General features: G+C 50.9%; 3 protein-coding genes across 4 annotated transcripts in view; 1 reads left to right on the top strand and 2 right to left on the bottom strand.

Annotated features, from left to right (window-relative positions):
- Nucleotides 1-1,111: 1,111 nt before the first annotated feature.
- Nucleotides 1,112-8,473, bottom strand: Tor1a (torsin family 1 member A). The gene is made up of 5 exons (XM_051166536.1): nucleotides 8,236-8,473; nucleotides 7,639-7,904; nucleotides 4,831-5,006; nucleotides 4,600-4,727; nucleotides 1,112-2,107 (listed from the first exon to the last, which is right to left on the bottom strand). Exons 1-5 carry the CDS (start codon nucleotides 8,414-8,416, stop codon nucleotides 1,857-1,859), a joined length of 1,002 nt encoding a protein of 333 aa, XP_051022493.1. The 5' UTR covers nucleotides 8,417-8,473; the 3' UTR covers nucleotides 1,112-1,856.
- Nucleotides 8,474-14,301: 5,828 nt separating this feature from the next.
- C24H9orf78 (chromosome 24 C9orf78 homolog) lies at nucleotides 14,302-21,825 on the bottom strand. Of its 2 annotated transcripts, none has more exons than XM_051166741.1 (9): nucleotides 21,663-21,825; nucleotides 21,289-21,348; nucleotides 19,733-19,784; nucleotides 18,772-18,842; nucleotides 17,881-17,958; nucleotides 16,488-16,685; nucleotides 14,970-15,106; nucleotides 14,777-14,875; nucleotides 14,302-14,405 (listed from the first exon to the last, which is right to left on the bottom strand). In XM_051166741.1, the coding sequence occupies exons 1-9, from the start codon at nucleotides 21,743-21,745 to the stop codon at nucleotides 14,314-14,316; spliced, it is 870 nt and encodes a 289-aa protein (XP_051022698.1). In that variant the 5' UTR covers nucleotides 21,746-21,825; the 3' UTR covers nucleotides 14,302-14,313. The 2 variants fall into 2 exon arrangements, with proteins under 2 accessions (XP_051022698.1, XP_051022699.1); XM_051166742.1 differs by having other exon boundaries at nucleotides 21,294-21,348; nucleotides 21,663-21,746.
- A 384-nt stretch (nucleotides 21,826-22,209) lies between these two features.
- Usp20 (ubiquitin specific peptidase 20) overlaps nucleotides 22,210-23,941 on the top strand; it is a 30,478-nt gene continuing 28,746 nt past the window's right edge. Inside the window, exon 1 of the mRNA XM_051166202.1 lies at nucleotides 22,210-22,277. The gene's annotated coding sequence lies outside the window, so the exon portion shown is untranslated. The remainder of the gene's footprint in view (nucleotides 22,278-23,941) is intronic.

Below are 23,941 nucleotides of genomic sequence, written 5' to 3'. Positions count from 1 at the left end.
GTACTGTAGTAGAATGGCTCATTTTATAAAATGGAAATGCCTTCCAGAGAACCACATTTAGTTTTTTAAAAATGCCAGGCTAAGCCAGATATGGTGATGCACCCCTTCAGTCCCAGTAGCTGAGAGAGGACTGTCTCATGTTTGAGGCCAGCCTAGGCCACAGAAGTGAACACCGGCCTAGTGACGCACATGCCTGTGAGTCTAGCCCTTAGGAAGGTGAGTTTAAAGCCAGGTACGTTACAGAGACCCTGTCTCAAAGCAAAAAACAAACAAAACCCTGCCAAGGTGGGGCCGAGTTTCATGCCATATTCTTGGATTGGAGCCAAGTTACCATTTATAATCTGTTGGGCGCCTGGTCAAGAAGAAACAAGCTTTTCTGTTTACAATGATGTAATGGGTGGACACGTGCTGGCCACCTTTGGACTGCTGTTACTGATCTGTAACTTTGAAAGGTCTGCTCTGCCTGCCCCAGCCTCCCCAACCTGCCTGTGAGAAGGCATGAACCGAGCTGGATGCAAAGTAATAAAGCCAGTGTGAGACTTTCCTAGGTTTTCCCTCAGCTGTGTGGTCGTGGGTTCTGGAGCTGCCTGTGTAGCTGCAACACCTGGATGCAGAGGCTGTCTGCATCCCACAAACGCCACTGTGTGCTTTAAAGGTTGTTACCCACAAACAGAGGGTGAAGTCGCGTCAGGTGCTGGGTAACCTTGTCAGGTAGGCAGGGTCTTTGGTGTGGCACACGTGCACACACATGTGGTTGGGCCCCTTAGCTGGGCAGGGAGCTGCCAGAACCAGGCTTTCCTGTCACACAACATCCTAATGGTGACCTATGTACCTGGTCATAGCTGTCCTCATCCTAACTCATGAGGAGACCCAGCTGCTGGCTCTTCCTGCCCTGAAGTGTAAGTCATCTTCATCTGCTGCTCCCTGACACAGTACCCACCCTGTCCTATGCTGCCACCTCTAAGACAGGACACAGCAGAACAGAGCACTCTGTGCCCCTCAGTTAGGGCTCAGTGAACGAGCCCTCAGCCCTGACATGACATGACTCCGGGGGAAGTTGGGAGCCCTGGACCACCTAAGAAGGAACCCTGACCAGGCTGGTAGCAGAGGCAGGGTGGCCCTGCCAGCCGTTGACCTAGTTTTGAACACAGGCCCTGTGAGTGCCCTGAACAGCTACCACACCTACAGGAGAAGCCCGGCCCCTTGGCAGGCATTCATGTGTTGCATAAAACAAGGCTACCCAGAGCTCCGCCCTGCCTGACATCACAGTGATGCTGAGCTGCTTTGTCTTACTATACTATGGAGTCCAGGGACGAGCAATCGGGCACATTTGTGGTCCAGGCTCACCTAACCACTGCATGGCCCCTGGCAGGGCTGCCTTCAGCTCCCTGGGGACAGTCCCTTGTCCCTGAGATGCCACTGATGCAGCAGGTGTCCGTGCTTGGGCTTCTGCAGCATAAACACTGGTGATGTCAGCCTGACAGCTTCAAAAGACACACAGAGCCAACAGCTGAAAGGCCTCTCATAATATTAAAAACCATTTTAAATAAAGTTATCACATTTGCAGTAAAACCTTCTTGTCCTGCCTCAAAACAGAAACACGTGAAATTAAAACATAATTTTTAAAAAATCATGAGCCTAGAATGGGCAGGCTGGGAGCTCGATTCACCCTCTCCAGAGGCCCCAGCAGCTTTGGGTCCATGTTGCTTCTGTGTCTGTGGTCCCTACAGCATGGCCACCTGCAGGTGTCGAGGAGCAGAAACAGTCCCTGAGGGAATTCCTGGGAACCTCAGCAGGAAGTGTCCGAGCGTCTCCCTGGGCGAGGAGTGGACCTGCAGCGTGCCGGGCAGCTGGCCTCAGTCGTCCAGGTAGTAGTCCAGCTTGGTGAACACAGTCTTGCAGCCCTTGTCGGAGAAGACTCTCTCCTCCTTGGGGAAGAATGTCATCTCTTCAGCCACCTTGCTTATGATGTCCTCATCTTCTTCGTAGCCACGGGACTGCATCTCAACTCTGATGCACATTTTCAGGTGCTTGTACTCCAGGGGCAGGAAGGGGACAAAATAATCAATGAGGTTCCGGTCGATGAGGCTGCTGTGCCAGAAGCCACCTGGGAAAAAGGCAAAAAAGGTGCTACTTAATATTATCTATCCAGGCTGGAGAGATGGCTCACAGGTTAAGAGCACTGACTGCTCTTCCAGAGGGCCTGAGTTCAATTCCCAGCAACCACATGGTGGCTCACAACCATCTATGATGTGATCTGATGCCCTCTTCTGGCCTGCAGAGAGAATGCTCATATACATAAAAATAAATAATACTTTTATAAAAAAGAAAAAAATTGATCTGTCCATCAAGCATAACTATTAGGCCGGCCTTTGAGATAGAGCTAGGAGACCACACTCTACACCGCCCATCTCCATACCGGGAGGGAGAAAACAGGAGCTGAAACTGCCTACAGACACTGCCTTGTGGTGCTGCAGGGTGACATAAGGGGAGACCTTTGACCTTTAGGGTACATCAGTTGGCCATGGCACATGCCTTTAATCCCAGCACTCCTGAGGCTGAGGCATACGGATCTCTTGAGTTCGAAGAAAGGCTGGTTCACAGAGGGAGTCCAGGACAGCCAGCCAGGGCCACACATAAGAACACGTGGTGTTCCTTGCAGGGGACCTGAGTTGGTCCCAGCACTCATCAGGCTGCCCACAGCCACATGTAGCTCTGGGTCCGGGGATGCAACACCATCTCCGAACACCCTCATGCACACACATGCATAAAAATGAAAAACACAAAAAAGCTTTTAAAAGGACACTTTAGTGCTGTGGGCTTGGAAAGGCCTCTCCAGGGTACCTTAGAGATGGCAGGCAGACTAGAGGGCCACATGCATCATACTGTGAGCTGGGACCCAGGTAGTGTGTGAGAAGTTGATGGACAGGTTGCAAGAGGTGCAAAAAAGAGCCAAGGGGGATATCCCCAGAGATAGACTCAACCAGCCAGTCTCCAATAGGAAACTAGAGTCTGGCCCCAGAGCTCCCAAAACTGGACCAGCAATGAAGAAGGAAACCACGGCTGCTGCCAGTGCCCAAACCATGACTCTCCCTGGTGGTGAAACTCCCCCTGCAGGCAAGAATGAGTACTGCAAGGATCTGGACTCTGGCAAGTGCATACCTGCAGAAGCCTAGCTCTCTCTGCATGGCTCAGTCCTGAGAACACCGGACTTAGCACCTGCTGGATGCCCCAAGAGCTCTTGATGTGTCTTGATGTCCTACTTAACCCACTACTCTTTGTGCACTGGCTCCCAATGCAAGCTGTGCAGAGAGCCCAACCTGAATGACAAGGACCCAAACAACAACCCACCAAGTGCCCAGCAGAACTAGTGACTTCAGATGGTCCCATGGCCTTAAAAACACCAGCGAGGCTGGGGTTTATCTTAGTGGTAGGGTAGTTACCTGGCACGTGCAAGGCCCTGGGTTTGAGTCTGAACAACATTAAAGCAAAACCACCCATAGGCAGCCAACTGAGTCAGCTGAGTGTGTGTCCTCAGTCAAATGTCTCCTAGCTCTTCCTTCTGGCCAGGGTGGCCTCCTCCTAAGACTGCTCTTCTCATTGTCCACCCCAGCACTACTGTCAACAGTCCACCACTGTGACAGAGGTCTCCACCGTCTCTTATCCCATCCACAGCCCTGCAGGATGTCCTCTCTTCCGCACGCACACACACAGTGTTCTGATGTATCGCTGCCACGTCAGTCTGTATTTCCTGTTATGTGCAGTCATCCTTTTAATGAGAAGATGTCTTAACATTTAGCAAAATGTCTGTCTTTTCTCAGTAGTATCCACTTGCATAAGAACACATGGTGCCAGCCACCCAACTTCAACTTGGATCTCTTGCTGAGCGTGTTCCCAGGGAGAACGTGGCCTTTTGTTTTGTCACCTTCAGCAACCCCAACAGCAAAGACCTGATGAGATCACCAGTGAGTCACCCTCATGACTGTCTGCCTCCTGGGGTTAAAGGTCAAAGGTCTGCATGATGGTAGGTGGAGAGGCAGCTGGGCTGAAAGTTAACAGCTCTGAGGACAGGATGAAGGCTTCGCGCGGGCTGCCTGGCGCTGGCAAGCTCCTCACTGAGCCTGTGTCCTCTGTACAAAACAGACCATAGGCATCTATCTACCCCACCAGGTGAGAGGGCAGATGGGATCAAACAAGCAGGTCAAGGGTCTGAGTGTCTGCTACACGGGGAAGGCCATGGCAGGGCTCTAGGAACCTTTAAAGGGAGAGACCTTACCAGTCACCACCCTCCCTGCAGCCACCTACAGTGACCTCCTGGTTCGGCGGCCTGCTTTTCCTCTACAGGGAACGTAGAAGGAACTCCGTCTCCACCAACCGACCAATGGTGCTGCCCAAACTTCTGTGTTTATAAAACCTCCTGCAGCTCCTTATCAGATGCTGGGTTCTGCCGGGGCCAGGAACACTGAGACTGCATGTAAGTCTGACTCTCGGGCTGGGGAGGACTAAGGGCGCAGGGCTGGGGTGGGACCTGACTCTTGGGCTGGGGAGGACTGAGGGCGCAGGACTGGGGTGGGACTCAGGAAGGAGAGCTGTACTCACTGTTCTTGTTATTGAAGACCGACACAGCCAGGGCATGCTCCATGTCTCGGAGCTTGATTTCCTCTCTCTGTCTCCCGCTTCTCCAGAAATCCAAAGCCACATCTGTGATCCGCTCTGCCCCCGCATTGCTGCAGGAACAACTGTAGTGAAGAGGGGCTGCAGGTCCCCCGCCCCCAAAGCCCCCAGATCCAGGCACAAGGGTCTCCCACCGTGGCGCAGCCACAGCCTCACCTGAGGAAGATGAAGATGGCCTTCTGATAGGAGACCTCATCTACCACATCATAATAGTCTAGGAAAGGCTTGATGGCGTCGATGAGGCCGGCGTGCATCTTGTCCATCTCGTCAAAGATGAAGATGGACCGAGCACAGGCGCTCACGTTCCCTCGAATCCACATCTGTAACTGGTCCTGGAGGACAAGAGGGCCCGTTCAGAGCTCTCAGGGGAGGCAACTGAATCAGCTTTGGAGTTCTTAGTTTTTGTGCAGTTCTTCTACCTAGGCCTCAGAACAACCTCCCCCCCTAAGGCCAATAGTTGCAATTCTAAAGCACTGTGCTGTGAATATTACACACACACACACACACCTTTTCCCCTCCCAGGAGAGGACACTGAGGTACAGAGCGTTCCAGCAACTTACCTGAGACAATATAGAACTAAGCAGGGGCAGGCTGGGAGCTCAGTCCAGCCCTGCCCTATGCCATGCACACACAAATACACAAAATTAAAAAGACAAACCAAAGGGCTGAAGAGGTGACTTGGCGGTTAAGAGTACTGAGTGCAGCTGGGTGGTGGTGGTGGCACACACCTTTAATCCCAGCACTTGGGAGGCAGAGGCAGGTGGATCGCTGTGAGTTCAAGGCCAGCCTGGTTTACAAAGCGAGCCCAGGACAGCCAAAGCTATACAGAGAAACCTTGTCTTGAAAAACAAACAAAAAAGAGTACTGAGCGCTCTTGTAGAGGACCTGGGGGTCAATTCCCAGCACCCACATGGCAGCTCACACCTGTCTGTAACCCCAGTTCCAGGGGATCTGACCTCACACAGACATACATACAGGTAAACCACCAATACACATAAAATAAAAATAAATCATTAAAACAAACAAACAAAAAACAAAAACTGGGGGTAGTGGTGCAGGCCTTTAATCCCAGCACTCAGGGAGGCAGAGGCAGGCGGATCGAGGCCAGCCTGGTCTACAGAGTGAGTCCAGGATAGCCAAGGCTACAGAGAGAAACCCTGTCTTGAAAAGCAAAACAAAACCAAAATACGCCCCCCAAACTAAAATTTAAAAACGTAATAATAATAATAGCAACAATAATAATTATTATTTTAAAACATAATAATAATTATTATTGTTGCTATTATTATTAATAATTTTAAAATACAATAATGTTATTATTAACAGAAACAACAACAACCTCATCATCATCATCATTATTATCTGAAACAGAGTTCAGGGATAGCCCAGGCTACAACAATGAGCACATGAGCTTCTGTCTCAAATAAAACAACCCCCACCTTACTTGTATTTGGGTGTTTTGGGATGCCTCAGTCACTCTAGGGCAGCACTGAGCAAACCCCAGCCCAGTCCTTTCACCCCAAGCCATCAAGGAGAGACGCAAAGACTTCGCAAGCATTTTGCTTGAAAAATTGCTCTACATAATGTGCAGGCGTTTCCACCCTCCTCCTGAAGGGAGAAGGGGAAATCAGCGCACCAGCGACTGCCCTGTCCATCTGCTTGGGGCTTCCCATTGGCTCCTGGCACCACGGTTACACTCTTCCATTTGTGCCTAATGGGAGCAGCAACCCTGCAGGCACAGACCAGGCCACCTGCCCCTAAAAGCAGGGGTCCTCAAATTGTGGGTCGCCCTGGCCTGTCGCATATCAGATATTCACATTACGATTTGTAACAGTAGCAAAGTTACAGCCTTGAAGTAGCAAGGAATAACCCTATGTTATTATGTTCCACAACATGAGGAACTGAATTAAAGGGTTGCAGCATTAGGAAGGTTGAGAAACCGCCTTTGAGGAACCTTCAGAGACCCCAAGTGGCCTGCCACCACCATGTGGCAAGTGAACATTTACACAGAACATTTACACAGACAAGGTTTGTCCAGTCTACCAGAATCACAGAGCGTGTGCAGGCGCTCACTGCTGCAAGACACCATCCTAAGCACCGCTTTATACCCCCGCCCCAAAGCCACTGAAGAAAGGCTGTTGGGCCCCATTTCCTTTCTCTTCCTCCCCCGCTCCATGTGTCCTCTTCCTGTCTCTGTTTGAAAACAGAGGCTCACTACGTAGGCCAGCCTAACCTCAAACATGTGGTCCTCCTGCCTCAGCCTGCTGTGTAGGAAAACACCCAGCTGACTTCAGGCACAACGATTAAGCAACCTGCCCAAAGCCACACAGTTATGGCGACCCTGATGCTAAACAGAAGGGGGGAGGGAGGTGTTAAGGGGGCAAGGTGTTTCGCACAAATGAAGGCTAAGCACCATTCTAAAACAAAGAATATCCTTCTCAGAGAGGTTAGGTGACAGCCTGCACAGCCGGAGGAAGCAACAGAACCCAAATTCAGGCGCGGGCTAAACTCCCAAAGTCAAAGCAAATTTAGACCTCCATGTTTCCTTTTCACAATCCGCAGGGACCTGAAGACCCTGGAATTGGGTTACCGAGCCTAGAGGCCACCCATTAAAACTTTGATGGTCTTATTGCTCTGTGTACCCCAAACCCTTTGTATCTCACATAGCCACCAACCACTCCTGCCACCACCGCCACAGTAGCGGGCAAGGTGCGCCACAGCAGCGGGTGGGGATTTGTACTCAAGAACTTCGCACATTCTGCTCCACCGCAGGCTACCTCAGCCTTTGATGTTTTGGAAGATGGCTCCAGAATAGCCAGCTCTGACCACACCTTTTAAAGGGGAATTGACATTACAGAGCCATATTGAGGCTCGCTCACTGACGTGGAATTCCCACATCCAACCCAACAACAGAGAAACCCCAAACCCGGGTCATCCACGAAGATGGTCAATTCATGCGCTTGCCTTATACAGGGTGATGTTTGAGGCGTGGGGGAAGTGCAGCGTGGCCACAAACAGGTGCACATAGTCACTGTTTAGTCCACCCTCGTAAATATTCTCTGCGATGATCTTGCTGGCGAAGTTTTTGCCGGTGCCTGTCCAGCCGTGGAGGGAGAGGGTAAGGGGCTTCTTGGGCTTCGGGTTGCTTAGGAAACCAGACACAGCGTTTAAGATGACTTTTTTTGCAAGATGCTGTCCGAAGAGCTTGTTATCCAGATCTTTCTGCAGCGCTGGGAAAGGAAAGATCACTCTGGTCAGGAGAGAAACAAGCTGGCAAAAACGCAGACCCATTTCCAGGCTGGCAGGGTCGGCGGAGCCTAGTCTGGAGAGCGCTGGCGAACCCTGGTGCCGCGAACCCTGTCCTTTCTCGGACTGAGCCCCAAAGCCAAGCGGAAGAGGCGCGGTGAGGCCGCCCCGGTGAAATCCGCGCAGGGCTGATACCCTACCCCGGCACCGACCACTCAACTCTCAGGCCTCGAACCAAAGCCTGGCTTGGCCGCGGAGCCATCCCCCTGCCGCAGCGTCGCGGCCACCTGGCGCCCTTCCTTGGTGCCCGCCTACCCTCCCGGCTGAGGCTCCGCTTCTGTCCGCAGCACTCAGCGAAAAGGCAGTAGAGGCGCGGGTAGGAGATGTAGCCTGTGAGTACGCCAGCCAGGGCTAGGCCCAGGCTAATGGGCTCCACCGCACGAACTAAGCACGGAGCCAGCAGCAGCAGGGCCACAGCGGCCCGGCCCAGCTTCATGCCCGGACCCGCGCGGCTTGCGCGTCCCAGCGTCCACCGTGCCCGCGCACCGACTAACTCGCGTTTCCGGTTCCTGTTCCAGGCAGGCCGTCTCCTGATGCTAGCCGGCGGCCATCTTTGTAAAGGGCAAAGTCCTTTTTGCTTCTGAACCTTGAGGTTATAAGAATCAGGTGATGGGGATTGTTCTTCCCCGCCCCCTCCGCCCCATCAATTGGCAGAATGTTTTAGAACCGCTCTTTTTTTTTTTTTTTTTTTTTTTTGGTTTTTCGAGACAGGGTTTCTCTGTGTAGCCTTGGCCATCCTGGACTCACTTTGTAGACCAGGCTGGCCTCGAACTCACAGCGATCCGCCTGCCTCTGCCTCCCGAGTGCTGGGATTAAAGGCATGCGCCACCACGCCCGGCTCTAGAACCGCTCTTAATACATGATGCAGGCACCAATATGCATGTGTTGCTCATAAGCTCATGTAAACACACACACAATACATAAATGAATACACAAAAATTGTGAGGCTAATGTAATGGGCTAGCATATGATTTCCCCAACTTGTTTCCTTATTATTAAAATCTCACATTTGGTCCAGGTGAGGTGGGTGGTGTGCATCTTTAACCCTAGCACTCAGGGAGCTGAGGCTGGGGGAATCTATATGAGTTTGAGACCAGCCTAGAAAGTTTCAGGTAGGCCAGCCAAAGCTGCATAGTGAATACTGTCTCAAAATAAAGAAAATAATAAAGAAAAATAAAAATAAAATCTAACATTTGAGGGCTGGTATTGTACCATACTCCCTTCAACCTCAGCACTCTGGGAGGCAGAGGCAGGTGGGTCTCTGTGAGTTCGAGGCCACCCTGTTCTATATAATGAATTCTAGGGAGAGCCAGGGCTAGAGTTAGATGCCAACGTGTCAAAAATAAATAAAAGTTTGGCATCTGTGTTACACTTTTTAAAAAACCCATGAACGACTATTGTTAATTAAGTCCAGAGTTTACCCAGTACTTTCTTGGGAACCCATTCAGCTCCCCACAGTGCTGCCTCCTCAGCTTCTCTGGGTGCTTGTGACACTTGTCTTGCTTTTTATTTATTTATTTATTTATTTATTTATTTATTTATTTATTTTGAGACAGGGTCTGTCTGTGTAGCTTTGGCTGTCCTGGACTCGCCTTGTAGACCAGGCTGGCCTCGAACTCACAGAGATCCGCCTGTCTCTGCCTCCCAAGTGCTGGGATTAAAGGCATGCGCCACCACATACAGCTGTTTGCCTTACTTTTTATTTTATTTTATTTTTTTAAAGATTTATTTATTGATTATTTATACAGTGGTCTACATGTACATCTACAGGTCAGAAGAGGGCATCAGGTTACATCATAGATGGTTATGAGCCACCATGTGGTTGCTGGGAATTGAACTCAGGACCTCTGGAAGAGCAGTCAGTGCTCTTAACCTCTGAGCCATCTCTCCAGCCCTTGCCTTACTTTTTAAATGACTGAGTTTTGAGGAATACTCGACACTTAGGGAAGGAGATTCCTGAGGATGAACCCCAGGGCCTCATGCGTTGTTGGCAAATGATTTGTGGAATTATACCTCAGACCTTCTGTTTGACTTCATTTTCAGAGTTCTTGGTGTAGTGGTTGGGGCTAGGCTTCAGGCCCCGTACAAGAATGGCGCTCTTAACCTGTTAGCCATCTCTCCAGGCTCTTTGTTTTTGTTGCAGGATATTTGATCCCACCGTGAACCCTGAGATTGTGTTGTTTACTGGAAACCTGTTTCTAGTTGTGGTGTGCCTCAGCTGTAGCAACACATCTTTAATTCAAGAGCTTTCTGCTTGAATTAAATAAAATCAACCATAGGTCAAGAGGAGGAGCAAGCAGCCAGTTGACAGGGTGTAAATAATAGGGGGGAAAACCATAGAGAGTAAGAGGAAGTCAGGCAGATGGATAGAGAGACACACAGGAAGTAGAAGGGAGGGACATTCAGTTTCAGGGTTGGCTGGTTTGTTTCGAAACAGGTTTTCTGGGTAGTCCTGGCTGTTCTGGAATTCAGTATGTAGACTAGGCTGGCCTCAAATTTACAGTGATCCACCTGCCTCTGCCTCCCAGGTGCTGGGATTAAAGGCGTGCACCACCTCGCCCTGGCGTTTCAGGGTTTTGTGAGACGGTGTGGGGACCGGGGTTTCTTTTCCCTTCTGGGTTACTGGCTGAGTAGGAAGGTCAGCTGGGTGCTTTCTCTGCCTCTTTGAGCTAACAGAGCCAGCATCTGGCTCCTGAGTCCTTACTGATAAAATCTAACTTCTGAGAGTTTGTTAAAAACAAAGTTTATGTTTGTTTGTTGGTTTGGTTTTTCAAGACAGGGTTTCTCCGTGTAACAGCCTTGCCTGTAGTAGACTCACTTTGTAGACCAGGGTGGCCTTGAACTCACAGAAATCTGCCTGCCTCTGTCTCCGAATGCTAGGATTAAAGGCCTGCGCTACCACACCCAGTTTAGGCTTGGTTTTGTTGTTGTCATTACTGAGGATTAAACCTTGGCCCTTTGCATGTAGGCTATACCCTTGTCCTGAAAATCTTTGCAGATTGTCCCTCTATTGAAAAATTTCTCATCATTAGATTAGTGTTCTGGAAGGGAGCTGCCAAAGTAAAGTGCTATTTCTGTCACATCCTGCCCAGGGCCACATCGTAAGCCTGGTTGGATAGCTGACACTCAACTCTGACTGCTGAGACAGTCCTAACTTGCTGTCAGTTACACTGCGACCAAATGCCACTTATGGGAGGTTTATTTCATTTTACAGGGTACGCACATCATTATGGGGAAATAGGGGGGCGGGGTGTGTGTAGAATGTTGCTTTACTAGCTTGTTCCCTCTGGCTTCTCAGCTACGTTTCTTTTCTGTGCGTTGATGTTTTACCTACAGTCATGTCTGTGTGAGGGTGTAGTCACAGACAGTTGGAAGCTGCCAGGTTGGTGCTGGGAACTGAACCTAGGTCCTCTGAAGGAGCAGCCAGTGCTCCCAACCCCCAAGGCATCTTGGCTACCTTTATTATACAGTCCCAGGTCCAAGTGCATAGAGGTGGCACCACCCACAGTACACTAGGCCCCCCCACATCAACCAGTAATTAAGAAAAAGCCTGCTGGGCATGGTGGTGCACACCTTTAATCCCAGCACCCGGGAAGCAGAGGCAGGTGGATCTCTGTGAGTTCGAGGCCAGCCTGGTCTACAAAGTTGAGTCCAGGCCAGCCAGGACTACACAGAAACCCTGTCTTGAAAAACCATAATAAATAAATAAGTAAACAAACAAGTCAACCAAACAACCCACAGACTAATCTGCTGCAGGCGATTTCTCAGCTGAAGATCCTTTTCGCAGTTGTGACTAGGTCTGTGTCACATTGACCAAAACTTAATCAGCACAGGCAGCATCTGGGTTTCCTTGCAGTGGGGTTCCCTCTGCATCCTCGCAGCTCACTGGACCTTTGGAAAGAAGTCATCGGTGTGCAAGGCCCACATGTAGGCAGTGGAGAGTTATGCTCTACCTCCTTGAGAGCAAAGTGTCTACAGAAGTCACTGGGGCCAGGCATCTTGGCCCTTGACTGTAATCCTAGCACCCTGGAGGTGAAGGTAGGGTAACAAGTTCAATGTCCCTCTTTGCTGCATATTCAGGCTAAGATGTGGTGCACGCCTTTAATCCCAGCACTCGGGAGGCAGAGGCAGGAGGATCGCTGTGAGTTCAAGGCTAGCCTGGTCTACAAAGTGAGTCCTGGACAGCCAAGGCTACATAGAGAAACCCTGTCTCGAAAATCCAAAAACAAAAAACAAAAACAACAACAACAACAACAACAAAAAAGGCTAAGATGAGCCTAGGTCAGCAGAGTAGGAAAAAAAAAATACTTACTGGAATTCTTCAACATGCAAGATTTGTCTCTTCTTATGCACATGACCACTTACCCATCACAGGGTAGCCCTGCCTGTCCCTGTAGATGTCGCTCTGTAGCCCAGGATTTCCTTGAGCTGAGAGATCCACCTGCACCTGACTGTAGGAGGCTGGGATTAAGGAGTGTGACACCATGCCCTGCCCCACCCCCTCTTTGAAGGCAAGCTGTCCCTGAACTCCTTGTGAGTGCAGAAAGAACAATGAACTGTTTTCTGTCGTGAGGGATGCAGAACCTAGGACTGACAGGCAAGCACTATGCCCAGTGAGCCACAGAGAGGGCCCTGTTTCTTATTTTGGTTACTGGATGTCCCAGATGGTCCCATGTGCTCCTCTGACATATACCCAACCCCTGAGACCAGAAAATCCTGCTGTTAGTAGAAGTGTAACAGATCCCTAGACTTTAGCACAACTGACTCCATGATGGAAGCATCATTTAGGCTGCAAAACTCAGCACTACCTGCCAAATAGCAAAAGAGAGACCTAATCCATCAAAGGTCATAGTCCTAGGAAAGTTTCTAATGTACTAACCTTACTGTTTCGCTTTTGTAGCTCTGCTTTGGGCTAACTGTTCTTGCTAACTAAAGTATGTCAACCCAGGAGATGAAGTTTATGCTTAAAAGCTCAAACCAAGAACACCTCAGGGCTCCACTAGGATCCCGAGCACCCTGTGGCGTTGCCAGCCAGCTGATAAAGACTGTCTATTGCCTTAATAATCCGTAACAGAAGGAAACCAAAGAGGAAAGCTGTTTGTACTTAACGTTTCAGGTCTGAAAGAGATCACGTTCTTCTCTTTATTTGCCTGTCTTTTGAGGCAGAGTCTCATTATACGGCTCCTGATGGCCTGGAACTCAGAGATCTTCCACCTCTGCTCTGCTGCAGGATATCTGATCACACTGGGGACCCCAAGATCGTGGTGCTCACTGGAAAAACCTATTTCTAGTTGTGCTGTGGCTCAACCCTTGCATACAACTTTAATCCAAGAGCTCTGAATATTGTGAACAGGATTAAATAAAGTCAACTACACGTCATGGCCAAGTATACAACCACAAAACACAATGTAAACAGGCTGGAGAGACGGCTCAGCCCTTAAGAACACAGGCCCTGGGCTAGTTCCTAACATACACATGATGTCTCACAACCAACTGTAGTTCCAGTTCCAAATTAGCTAACACCCTCCTCTGGCCTCTGTGGGCACGGTATGCACACACATGGTACATAGTAATACGCAAAGGGAAAACACCCATATATATATATAATAATAAATCTTAAAAACAATCAACTCCCCCCCCCCCCCCCCCCCCCCCCCCCCCCGCCCCAGTGTTAACAGTATTAACCCACAGGGAACACAGTGAGTTCTTCCTGCACCTGGACAAACATTAAGAGAAAGGCAACAAGCCGGGTGTGGTGGCGCAGGCCTTTAATCCCAGCGCTTGGGAGGCAGAGGCAGGTGGATGGCTGTGAGTTGGAAGCCAGCCTGGTCTATAAAGCAAGCCTAGGACTGCTAAAATAACACAAAGAAACTATGTCTCGAAAAACTAAAAAAAAAAAAAAAGAGAGAGAGAGAGAGAGAGAGACCGGCAACATATTTACAATTTAATAGCACTCTTGAGAGTAGTTTGCCTCAGGTAGGAAACAACATAGACACATTGTTTTGTTTTAGAAGTTACAAAGGTAGTGCTTAAAAATGCCAGCCAGCTGCAGGGGGGTGGGGAGGTGGGGGGGGGGCTCTAAAATCCCCGCAGTAGGGAGGCAGAGGGAGTTCCAGGGCAGTCTAGGATTAAAAAGGGAGCCACAGTCTCCCAACCAGAACCAGAACAGAAATCCAGCAGCTAAACTGAAGCATTGTCTGATGGGGAACCCCAATAGCTAATAAGCGGGTTCGATGCAGGGCACTGTCGGCCCGGGGCCACGTGAGTGCGAGTCCATGTGCAGTAACCGCCCCTCCTGTCTGCTCATGCGAAGCAGCCGTACCGCCCGCCGCCTCAGTAGCGCCTGTTCATCTTCTTGAACTTCTCGTAGTGGTAGTCATCTGTGGCCTTCTCGTTAGCAGGACGCTTGCGGTTGGGAGGGGACCCTGAGGAGACAAGAGGCTGCCATGGTGGAACCAGCAGAAACTATTGTCCCAAGACAAGGACCTGGATGGAGCCATCCCCGCCAGCAGTGGCACAGAGACCACAGAGGGCTTGGGCAGGCCCGGCCACAGGGCTCTTACTTCCTAGTGTGGCTGCTCTTCCCTTACCGAACCTTTCAGGCTCAGTCTCTCCTAGCTTCCAGCTTGGGGGCCTCAGAGCAAGGAGGAAGCCCAGCTTGGCAAGAGGAAGGCACATGGCCACGTCCTTGGCAGGGGCTAGGCCGGCTGCCTTGCTCCCAGAGCCTGAGTCCAGCCCTACCCAGCGTGACCCTGCCTTCACGCGCCACCTGAGTGCCATCCAGGGCTGTACTCACGTTCAGGCTCTGGCTTCTCTGTGTCACCCACTCGCAAGGGCCGCGCCTTGGGCTCCTCTTTGTTTCTTCGGATGGGTGCATTGAGCTCCTCATGATAAACTGAACAGAGAAAGAAGGAGGGGCTGTGAGGCAAGAGGTGCAGCTCTGGGGGGCCAAGGGGGTTCCCAGGGTGTGGGGCAGGCAGGGCGCTCACAGCGGTTGTGCTGCACGTAGTTCACGGCCATGTTGGTGGGCACAAACGACGTCTCGCTATCCTTCTTCTTGTTCTGCTGCTCCGCCAGCAGCCGGGCCTTGGCATCCTCCGTGGAAATGATGTTTTTTATTTTAGCACTACGGGACAAGAAAGAGCCCCACCTCATACAAGGCCACCACACCTTGGGAACTGATGGGCGAGGCTAGCCAGTCCCACTGCACAAGGAGCAGCCTGCCCCAGAGCACAGAGCTCTACAGTGCACCATTCTGCTTCCTGCCTTTCCTTCTTTCCTTTCCAGACAGGGTTTCTCTGTGTAGCCCAGGCTGGCCCGGAACGCAGAGATCTACCTGCCTCGGCCTCCCTAGTGCTGGGTTAATTAAAGGCGTGAACCACCAGACCTAGCTTCCTTTTTGTTTTTAAGACAAAGTTTGTACTCAGTCCCAGTTGGCCTGGAACTCAAAATCCATGTCCTCTTGCCTCAGGCTCCCCAGGGTTCAGATTCCAGTGTGTGCCACCATGCCTGACCCTGTCATCACCTCCCTGTGGAGCACTCAGCCATGGGAGAACAGATGTGTTCTCTCAGGATAAAGAGAAAATCTTGGAGCCCTACACTGGTAGCGCACGCCTTTAATCCCAGCACTCAGGAGGCAGAGGCAGGCGGATCTCTGTGAGTTCAAGGCCAGCCTGGTCTACAAGGCGAGTCCAGGATAGCCAAGGCTACACAGAGAAACCCTGTCTCAAAAAACCAAAAACAAAATCAAAGCTTGCCAGTCCAGAAAGAGACCAGAGTCCACAAGCCCCAGTGCTAATACCCCACTGTAAGCAATGCTGCTGCTGCCCACTGTGATTGTCCCCCTATAGGTGAAAGGCAGCTCATGGAGCGGAGGGGGGTGGGCAGCCTGTTACACAGCACTTGATGGAACTAAACAGAGGAACAGAGGATTTCAATAGGAGGAGTGGCCGTGATGGCTAAGGAGACACTTCAGCCTACAGAGGTCAGGGCCAGAAAGTGTCCTCAGCCGCACGGACCAGGTGTGGTAAGAAACCCTTGGAAACAACTTGTGTGAAGGGTTCCTAGGATACTGCGAAGGATCTCCATAACCTTTGTGAGCACGTGTGTGCACACATGTGAGCGTGCATGTCCTTGGATACAGCTCTTCAGGAGCCATGCATGTTGTTTCTTTGAGGCAGGGCCTGCACTGGCCTGGAACTCCCTAGGCAGGCTAGGCTGCATGGACAGTGGGTGCTCATGGCTCTAATCCCCAGCTGCCCAGTGTGCCCCAGTACACCTGGCCTTTCTGACGTGGGTGCTGGGGATCGAGCCGAAGCCCTCCTGCTTCCCTAACTGAGCATCTGGCCAGGCCTCAGGGCCTTGGGAATGCTAGGCAAGTGCTCTGCGGTCGGTCAGTCGGCTGACTGGAGAGGCGGCGGCTCTTCCCAAGGGCAGGAGCACAGGCGGGGTGGGGAGGCGGCGGCTCTTCCCAAGGGCAGGAGCACAGGCGGGGTGGGGAGACGTACTCTATGCCCAGATCCACCTCAGGGATGCCACTGAGCATCTGGTTGGACAGCATCTCCTCCGTCTTCTTGGCAGAGGAGACGCGGATGTTCTCTGGCAGCTCATAGAGGCAGTCCTCGGCATTCTTGGGCTTGGCCTTCTGTTCCTCCTGCTCCACGATGCCCTTCCTCTTCTTCAGCTCTGTCTCGATGTACTTCATCCTGGAAGAGATCACAGGCTCAGAGGACCAGAACGGCTCTAACAGGCAACAGCTTTTTATTTTTGTTTTTTTAAAGATCTGTTTATTTATTATTACATATACAGTGCTCTGCCTGCGTGTACACCTGCAGGCCAGAAGAGGGCATGAGATCTCATTATAGATGGTTGTGAACCACCATGTGGTTGCTGGGAATTGAACTCAGGACCTCCAGAAGAGCAGTTAGTGCTCTTCTTAACCTCTGAGCCAGCTCTCCAGCCCCCGGCAACTATTTTTTACATTTTATGTTATCTATGTATGTATGAGAACATGGGAAGCTGGAGAGATGGCTCAGTGGTTAAGAGTGCAGCCTGTTCTTCCAAAAGTCCTGAGTTCAATTCCCAGCAACCACATGGTGGATCACAACCATCTGTAATGTTATGTGATGTCTTCTTCTGGCCTGAAGGTGTATATGCAGTCAGAGCATTGTATAAATAATAAATAAATAAATCTTAAAAAAAAAAAAAGAAATGGCTCTGGAGAACATGGGTACCACAACATGTATGAAGTCAGAAGACACCTTGGAGGCTTTGAGCCAGTCTCACACTACCTGACCTAGCTGACCTCAAATCTCAGATCCCCTATCTTAGTCTTCTTGCTATGAGAATTACAAGCATTTGAGTTTTGAAAATTTCAACTCAAAACATCAATGTATACTGGAGATTATGACAACCAATCTCTCGGTGTGACCATATTCAAGGCTCTTTGAACACAGAAAGGTGGCATTCTCTTTCTGTTTTGTTTTCCTTTTTTTTTTTTTTTTTTTTTAAGCAGAGAGAACTCAGATTTCTCAAGATAAAGGAAAAGTGAGACAGAACTCCTGAGTGGGAAGGCCTCGATGGGAGAGAAGTGGCAAGTCCTTGGTAATCCTAGTTTTGAGGATATATCATCATCAAGAAAGCCAAGGGCTGAGGATGTAGCTAGCACCTGTCCTACCACAGGAAGTAAGGAGGGAGAGAGAGAGCAGAGAGGGAAGGAAATATAAATGCAAACAAAGATCCACCCGTTGAAAGGATTTTTTAGAGGCTTTCAAAGATCTCAAGCCTGGGGTGAGGGAAGGGGAGAGACACGGCCAAGGAAGCATGAGAAACGCCACCTGTGCCTGGCTGGGGCTCAACTCCATCCAGTCCTTACAGATCACTAGACTCAATGGTACCTACATGTCTGCATCCTCATCCCTCCGGTTGGTTTCGGCAGAAAACGATGTTCCCAGGTGCAGATCTTCCTCTTCACTGACCCTGAGAGAAGGGAGCAGGTCACACTCATTGAGGCCGTATCACACCAGGAAGGTTCAGGACACAACAGAAAATACACGAAAACACACAACCCGGTATGATGTGTAAAGGGAAAGAACACCAGACAAAAACACAAGCAGAGCAGCAGCACCGGGCACTGTGGGGAAAGGGTGAATGTTCTCCTTTGCAAACCTTTCTGATAGTTAGGTTTCTGGGTGTGCATGTGCGAGCCTGCATAAACACATGGAGGTCAGAGGTTGTATCGGGGTGCTGTCCTTTGTAGCTGTTCCCCTTTGTCTTTCGAGATGTGTTGGCTCTTACTAGTCCAGAGCGCGTTACTTTGGCTAGGTGGGTTGGCCACCAAGTCCCCAGGGCCCACTGTCTACACCCCGAATGCTGGGTTAGAGGCACATGCTGCTACACTTGGCGTTGACGTGGGTGTCGGGGATCTCATCTCAGGCCCTCCTCTTTCCTCACTGCTTTACTCCTTAAATACATGTACAAACACTTTCACCGCTTGTGTTATTCAGAGAGGGCCTCGTGCAGCCCAGGGCAGCCTTGAACTCCTAATCCTGCTGCTTCCATCTCCTGGGTGCTGACGTTGTCAGTGTATTATTTTTCTAACTATGTTTTCAGACAAAGCTTCCCCACGTGTTTGGAATACTGAACAAGGTCCTTGTGCAAAAGGAGTCTCTCTTGGCTCTTGACACCTCCTTGGGGGTTGTTCCTGATCAGCATACCCTGGGCAAAGCTGTAAGCTCCGCGCATGCCCAGGCCCAGGCAGCAGCGTGTTTGCACCCAGCTTCCTCCACTTACTTATCTTTGCCCCGCTCCTTCAGTTTCTTCATGTCCACCATGCCGCCTGTCGTCATTTGGTAAGGATCATCCTACAGAAAGCAGACAGCTTAGAGGAAGCATCTAGAACAACAGCAGCTGAGTTAGTGTAACCAGCTGTGAGTGTGCAGACACAGGAAGGCCAGAGGTCAACATTGTGTGTCCTCCTCATCTCTCTCCTCATTTTTGTTTCTTCTCTGTATGTGTATGTGCGTGTGTGTGTGCGTGTGTGTTGGTTTTGTGTGCGTACAGCGTATATACAAGTTTATGTATACAAATGTGTGCTTGTGGAGTGGAGGCTTACTGATTTGGGTAGACTGGCTGGCTGGCGGGTGTTAAGAGATGCGTCTGTCTCCACCCTACGCCCTGTTATAGATTTATGCCATCACATATGGCTTTTATGTGGGTGCTAGGAGCCTGACTCAGCAAGAACTTTAGCATTTACCCACAGAGCATTCCCTGCAGTGAGTTTTTGTGCCTTTAAAAACCCAGCTATGCCGGGCAGTGACGGCGCACGCCTTTAATCCCAGCACTCAGGAGGCAGAGGCAGGCAGATCACTGTGAGTTCAAGGCCAGCCCGGTCTACAAAGCAAGTCCAGGATAGTCAGAGCTGTTACACAAAGAAACCCAGTCTTGAAAAAACAAAAACAAAAAGAAAAACAAACAAACAAACAAACAAACAAACCCTCAACAATTCCTCCAACCCTTTGGCTTATAAGCTGAGAGAGGATCTCTTAGCTTGCTTAGTCAGCTACATAGTTCTGCTCTGCCTCTCCAGTGTTGGGATTATGGGCATGTGCCACCACTTTTTTCATATGCGTGCCAGGCATCCAATCTTGAACCTGTGTGCTTGCACAGCAAGCACTCCAACCGAGCTATCTCCCTGGCACCTTCAGGAGACACAGGCAGAGAAGAGTAGCCACAGGGAGAGGCCAACACTCACCACAAGAGTAGTCTCCTCTTGAACCTTCTCTCCCACCAGAAGGGCAGCGGCACTAGCAAAAGAAACCAAAGCAGAACATATGAAGAGAAATGTCACAGGCACAAGGAGGACATCAATGTGCTGGCTGGTTTTCTGTTATAAGCTAGAGTTATCTGGGAAGAAGACACTTCAACTGGGAAATGCCTTCATCATGCTGGCCTGTGGGCGTTTCTTTGGCTAATGATAGATGTGCAAAGAGTTAGGTAGTCCCATGCCATGGAGAGATGGCTCAGAGGTTAAGAGCACTGACTGCTCCTCCAGAGGTCCTGAGTTCAATTCCCAGCAACCACATGGTGGCTCACAACCATCTATAATGAGATCTGGTGCCCTCTTCTGGCCTGCAGGTGTACATGCAGGCAGACTACTGTATTTGTAATCAATAAATCTTAAAAGAAATGAAACTGAAGCCCAGGCCTAGCTGACTGATCAAGCACACACCACTGAGCGATCCCCAATACTTTGTGTTTTATTTTTGACCGGAGGCCAAACGTTGCTTAGGCAGGCCTTAAACTTGGGATCTTCCTGCTCTATAGCCTCCCAGGGAGCTGGGACTGGCATTGTGGTTGCTGAGACATTGTTTCACTCTGTATCCCTGGCTGCCATCAGACTCACCATGCTCCCACTATGTCAGTTTCTCCAGTCTGGAATGAGCGGTGTGAGCCTACTGACACCCACCTAGTCCATGTGTTAACAAATTACACTACATGCCCCAGAGGTGCCCATTATGCAGCCTTCTAAAAAGGTGTTCTGGAAAACAGACAATGTGTCAGGGCTCACAATATCATGTGAAAACTTTTTTAAACCAAGGGATAAAAGTATTTATAAAATTGACTACATTCTTCAAAAATAAAAAAGAAATGGGTAGGAAAGAATGTTAAATGCTCAAAATGGTTATCACAACATGGAAAGATTATGAATGCTGTCTATCTCTAACTCAGGTTGTTTGTCGCTGTTTTGTTTTTAATATGCACCTTGCTATGCAGCCCAGGTTGACCTCAAACTCCCAGCGCTAGCATCACAGGCATGCACCCACAACCAAACTAGGCTATTCTTTCTTTCTTTTTAAAGATTTATTTATTTATTTATTATGTATACATTGTTTTGCCTGTATATAACACCTGCAGGCCAGAAGAGGGCACCAGATCTCATTATCGATGGTTGTGAGCCATCATGTGGTTGCTAGGAATTGAACTCAGGACCTCCAGCCCCTATTGTTAATTTCTTGATTACACTTATCTACGTTTTCCAAACTCTTATCTGTCAACACGTTGTCAATCGTAATTCATCGGTGCAATTGAAATTTCGCGTGATCCATAGACCACCAGGCTCAGGGCATGTGGCGGTTAAACTTAAACATTTGTAAAGAACGTTAGTCCCATCTATGATCAGTGGAAGGTGTATGTCAAGAGAAAGGACTATGTCAAAGGAGAAATTTGTGACAGCGACCCTACCGAGGAAGTCTGTCATCAATGACGCCGTCCCCACTCCATCCCCCCGCCCCCCCCCGTGGTACCCACCTCACCCCATTTGGCCTCTTCCTCAAGTTCTGCACCTCTCGGGTTTCTTCCAGTTTTAACCTGGGGGAAAATGAATAAAAAGTGATGTACAGGTTGAGAGACCCTCTGCTGAATTTAAAAGCCAAACTCAGTTCTGAGGATGTCCCTCTGCCGAGACCCTGGCATGGTGCGTCACCAGCAGTCAGACCCATGCGACCCCAGGGCACCTCTCCCAGCCGCGCGGCACGGGAAATGCCGCCTTATCCCTCAAGAGCCTCTAAAAGCCAACCACCCTGGCTCCTGGTTAGCGTTGTTAGCGCAGTGCCGGCCTGTAGCCAGTCCCAAGTTCGTCTCCGTCTTCCTGGCTTGTGAAGGACTCTATATCCCACACATACCGAACCTCTTCTGATTCTTGTTCATCCTCCTCCGACTCCGAGTCAGGCCGGCGCCGGCGGAAAGTTTTTCCGGTGATCCGCATAGCGGAGCAAGACTCCCCGAGCTGCCACTCGCGTAGTACCGGGAGCCTTTTTCTCTTCCGGCGCGCAGAAGTGTCGTCAGAGGGCCAGCGGCAAGCAGCCCCGCCTTCGACTTGGCAGGTCACGCCCCAGACCAGCAGGGCCTCGCCTCAGTAGCACAGCCACTCCCAGCTCGGAAAAGCAAGGGCAGGTACCGCCAAATGGCCACACCCCCGGCCACGCCCCAGCGAAGTGACCACGCTCATCACTGGCATGACAGCCCTGGAACCACACGGCGACGGCCCAGCAGCACGGCCACGCCCCCTACTCCCGGCATGCACAGGCACTCATCACTCGCACGGCCACGCCCCCGGCACCCACGGCACCGCCCCCTGGTAGGCGGTGACCTGTGACACCGCCCCCGACCCTGGCATGCGTTCTCCCGATTGGTCGTCTGCCGGTGAGGAGGTGGGGCGCGGCAGGGTGAGCCCCAAGACTCCGCTCGGAGCCGCTGTGGGCGCGCTTGACTGACAGGCGGCGCGGTTGCGACGGCAGGTGAGTTTCGGACGGCTGCTGCTGCCTGCTGCCCGGGGCTGGGCCGCTAGAGCAGGGACGGTTGTGCAGCCGCTGCGAGCAGGGAAGGCCTGGCTCTGCCGGGCGGCAGGGCACTAGGGAGAGGTCCGCGTCGCCCACCCTCCCATCGACCGGCTCCCGTGTCCGCCCCGAACCCCCACGGCCCTGGCTTCAGAGCAGGCCGCACGTCTCTTGGAAGGCCAGCGCGAGCCCGTCGGGCTCCGGGGCTCAGAAGTCCACGTTTATTCCTCATGGACAAAAGCTGAGCGCCTTGGCGAGGGTGAATATCAGTCCCGGTGCCAACTGTTCGTACCGGGTTGACCTGCAACCACTGGTCCCCAGGAGGGGTACCACTGACGTTCAGAGGCTGCTCCAAGGGTGTGAGGCCTGGGAATGCCCTTCGAGAGCTTATGATGACTCCTTTGGTCTGGAGGAATGTCGCTCCGCCATTCGCACCTTCCACCCCCAAGATGTTGCGAGGGTAGTTAGTTTTCAAAGGTGTCCATAATCACTTAGGAGATGGATAAATGCATGCGTAATGGCTCACACGGGACTTTTAGGGACTCCTTAATTACTAGTTTCCTCTGGAGCAAAGCGCTTCTTACTGGCACTTAACTGGCGGGCTCTTCATCTAATCCCACGAAGTAAATGCAGTTGGGTCTCTCTTTAAAACAAAAAACAAAAAACAAAAAAAAAAACGAGGCTACCGAGGCTTAGAGAAGTAACCGGTGCTTCAAGTTACACAGCTGCGAGGTGGAGCTGGGGCAGGGACAGAGCTTTCACAGCTACAGGGGTTTGCATTGGGGACAGCAGGCCTCTGTGGGTCTTTGCTGCTGCTGTTGCAGCTGGTGTTCCAGCTTAGGGACTGGGGGAGGGGCTTAGGGTGGGGGAAGACTGTTTTTCTGGAGGACTGTTCTACAGCAGAGAGGGCATGCCTGCCATGCCTTCCTTGGCTTGTCTCCAGAACAATTTTCTCTGAGGTTGTCATATTCCCCTTAGACTGGGACAAAGAGAAAACTCAGGGTGTCTTGAAACAGCCTTTGGTTTTTGATCAGAGAGGCGTTAAGTATCCAAGCCTCGAGCCCACTGGAGATTGGTTGAGCCATCCTCAGATGGTAGATGGCACTCACTGGACACCATGTCTCTGTTGGCTGAAAAGGAAGCTCCTTGGGAAGCTGGGCGTGGTGGCACCCACGTACTCGGGAAGCAGAGACAGGCGGATCGCTGTGAGTTCGAGGCCAGCCTGGTCTACAAAGTGAGTCCAGCACAGCCAAGGCTACACAGAGAAACCCTGTCTTGAAGAAGAAAAAAAAAAGGCTTCTTGGGATCTGCTTTGTGAACCCAGGGACTTCAGCATGCAACTCTCGGGGGCTTTTAATTTCCTTGCCTAGCCATCCCTAGCCATGCCTTGACCCATTGCCCCTAGGGTACTGGGCCACTCTGGTACCTCCCAGGAAAGAGTCAGAAGGTCAAGAGCATTTCAAGGCAGTTCTCATTTGAAGGTACAGAGAGCCACATCTGATACAGAGAAATCGTACCTCTCCCACCCTCCCCGAAGCTTGCCAGGTGAAATCCTCTCCCTGGGCTGTGTGGCAGATGGAGTTGATTCGCCAAGTACAGCTTTGAGTGTGGCAGTTGGGAATTTG

The sequence above is a fragment of the Acomys russatus genome, chromosome 24 (assembly GCF_903995435.1).
Source record: "Acomys russatus chromosome 24, mAcoRus1.1, whole genome shotgun sequence".
Lineage (NCBI taxonomy): Eukaryota > Metazoa > Chordata > Mammalia > Rodentia > Muridae > Acomys > Acomys russatus.
This window is presented reverse-complemented; position numbering and strand designations above follow the sequence as displayed.

What these genes read in the sequence shown, in the direction of transcription:
- Tor1a (XM_051166536.1), bottom strand. Translation starts at nt 8,416, where the DNA reads ATGAAGCTGGGCCGGGCCGCTGTGGCCCTGCTGCTGCTGGCTCCGTGC. An exon ending in GCGGAGCCTCAGCCGGGAGG is followed by an intron (nt 7,905 to 8,235) that starts GTAGGCGGGCAC and finishes TTCCTTTCCCAG; the next exon opens with CGCTGCAGAAAGATCTGGAT. An exon ending in GCCATCTTCATCTTCCTCAG is followed by an intron (nt 4,728 to 4,830) that starts GTGAGGCTGTGG and finishes TTGTTCCTGCAG; the next exon opens with CAATGCGGGGGCAGAGCGGA.
- C24H9orf78 (XM_051166741.1), bottom strand. Translation starts at nt 21,745, where the DNA reads ATGCGGATCACCGGAAAAACTTTCCGCCGGCGCCGGCCTGACTCGGAG. An exon ending in AAGAGGAGACTACTCTTGTG is followed by an intron (nt 18,843 to 19,732) that starts GTGAGTGTTGGC and finishes TGCTTTCTGTAG; the next exon opens with GATGATCCTTACCAAATGAC. An exon ending in AGGGATGAGGATGCAGACAT is followed by an intron (nt 16,686 to 17,880) that starts GTAGGTACCATT and finishes GATCTCTTCCAG; the next exon opens with GATGAAGTACATCGAGACAG.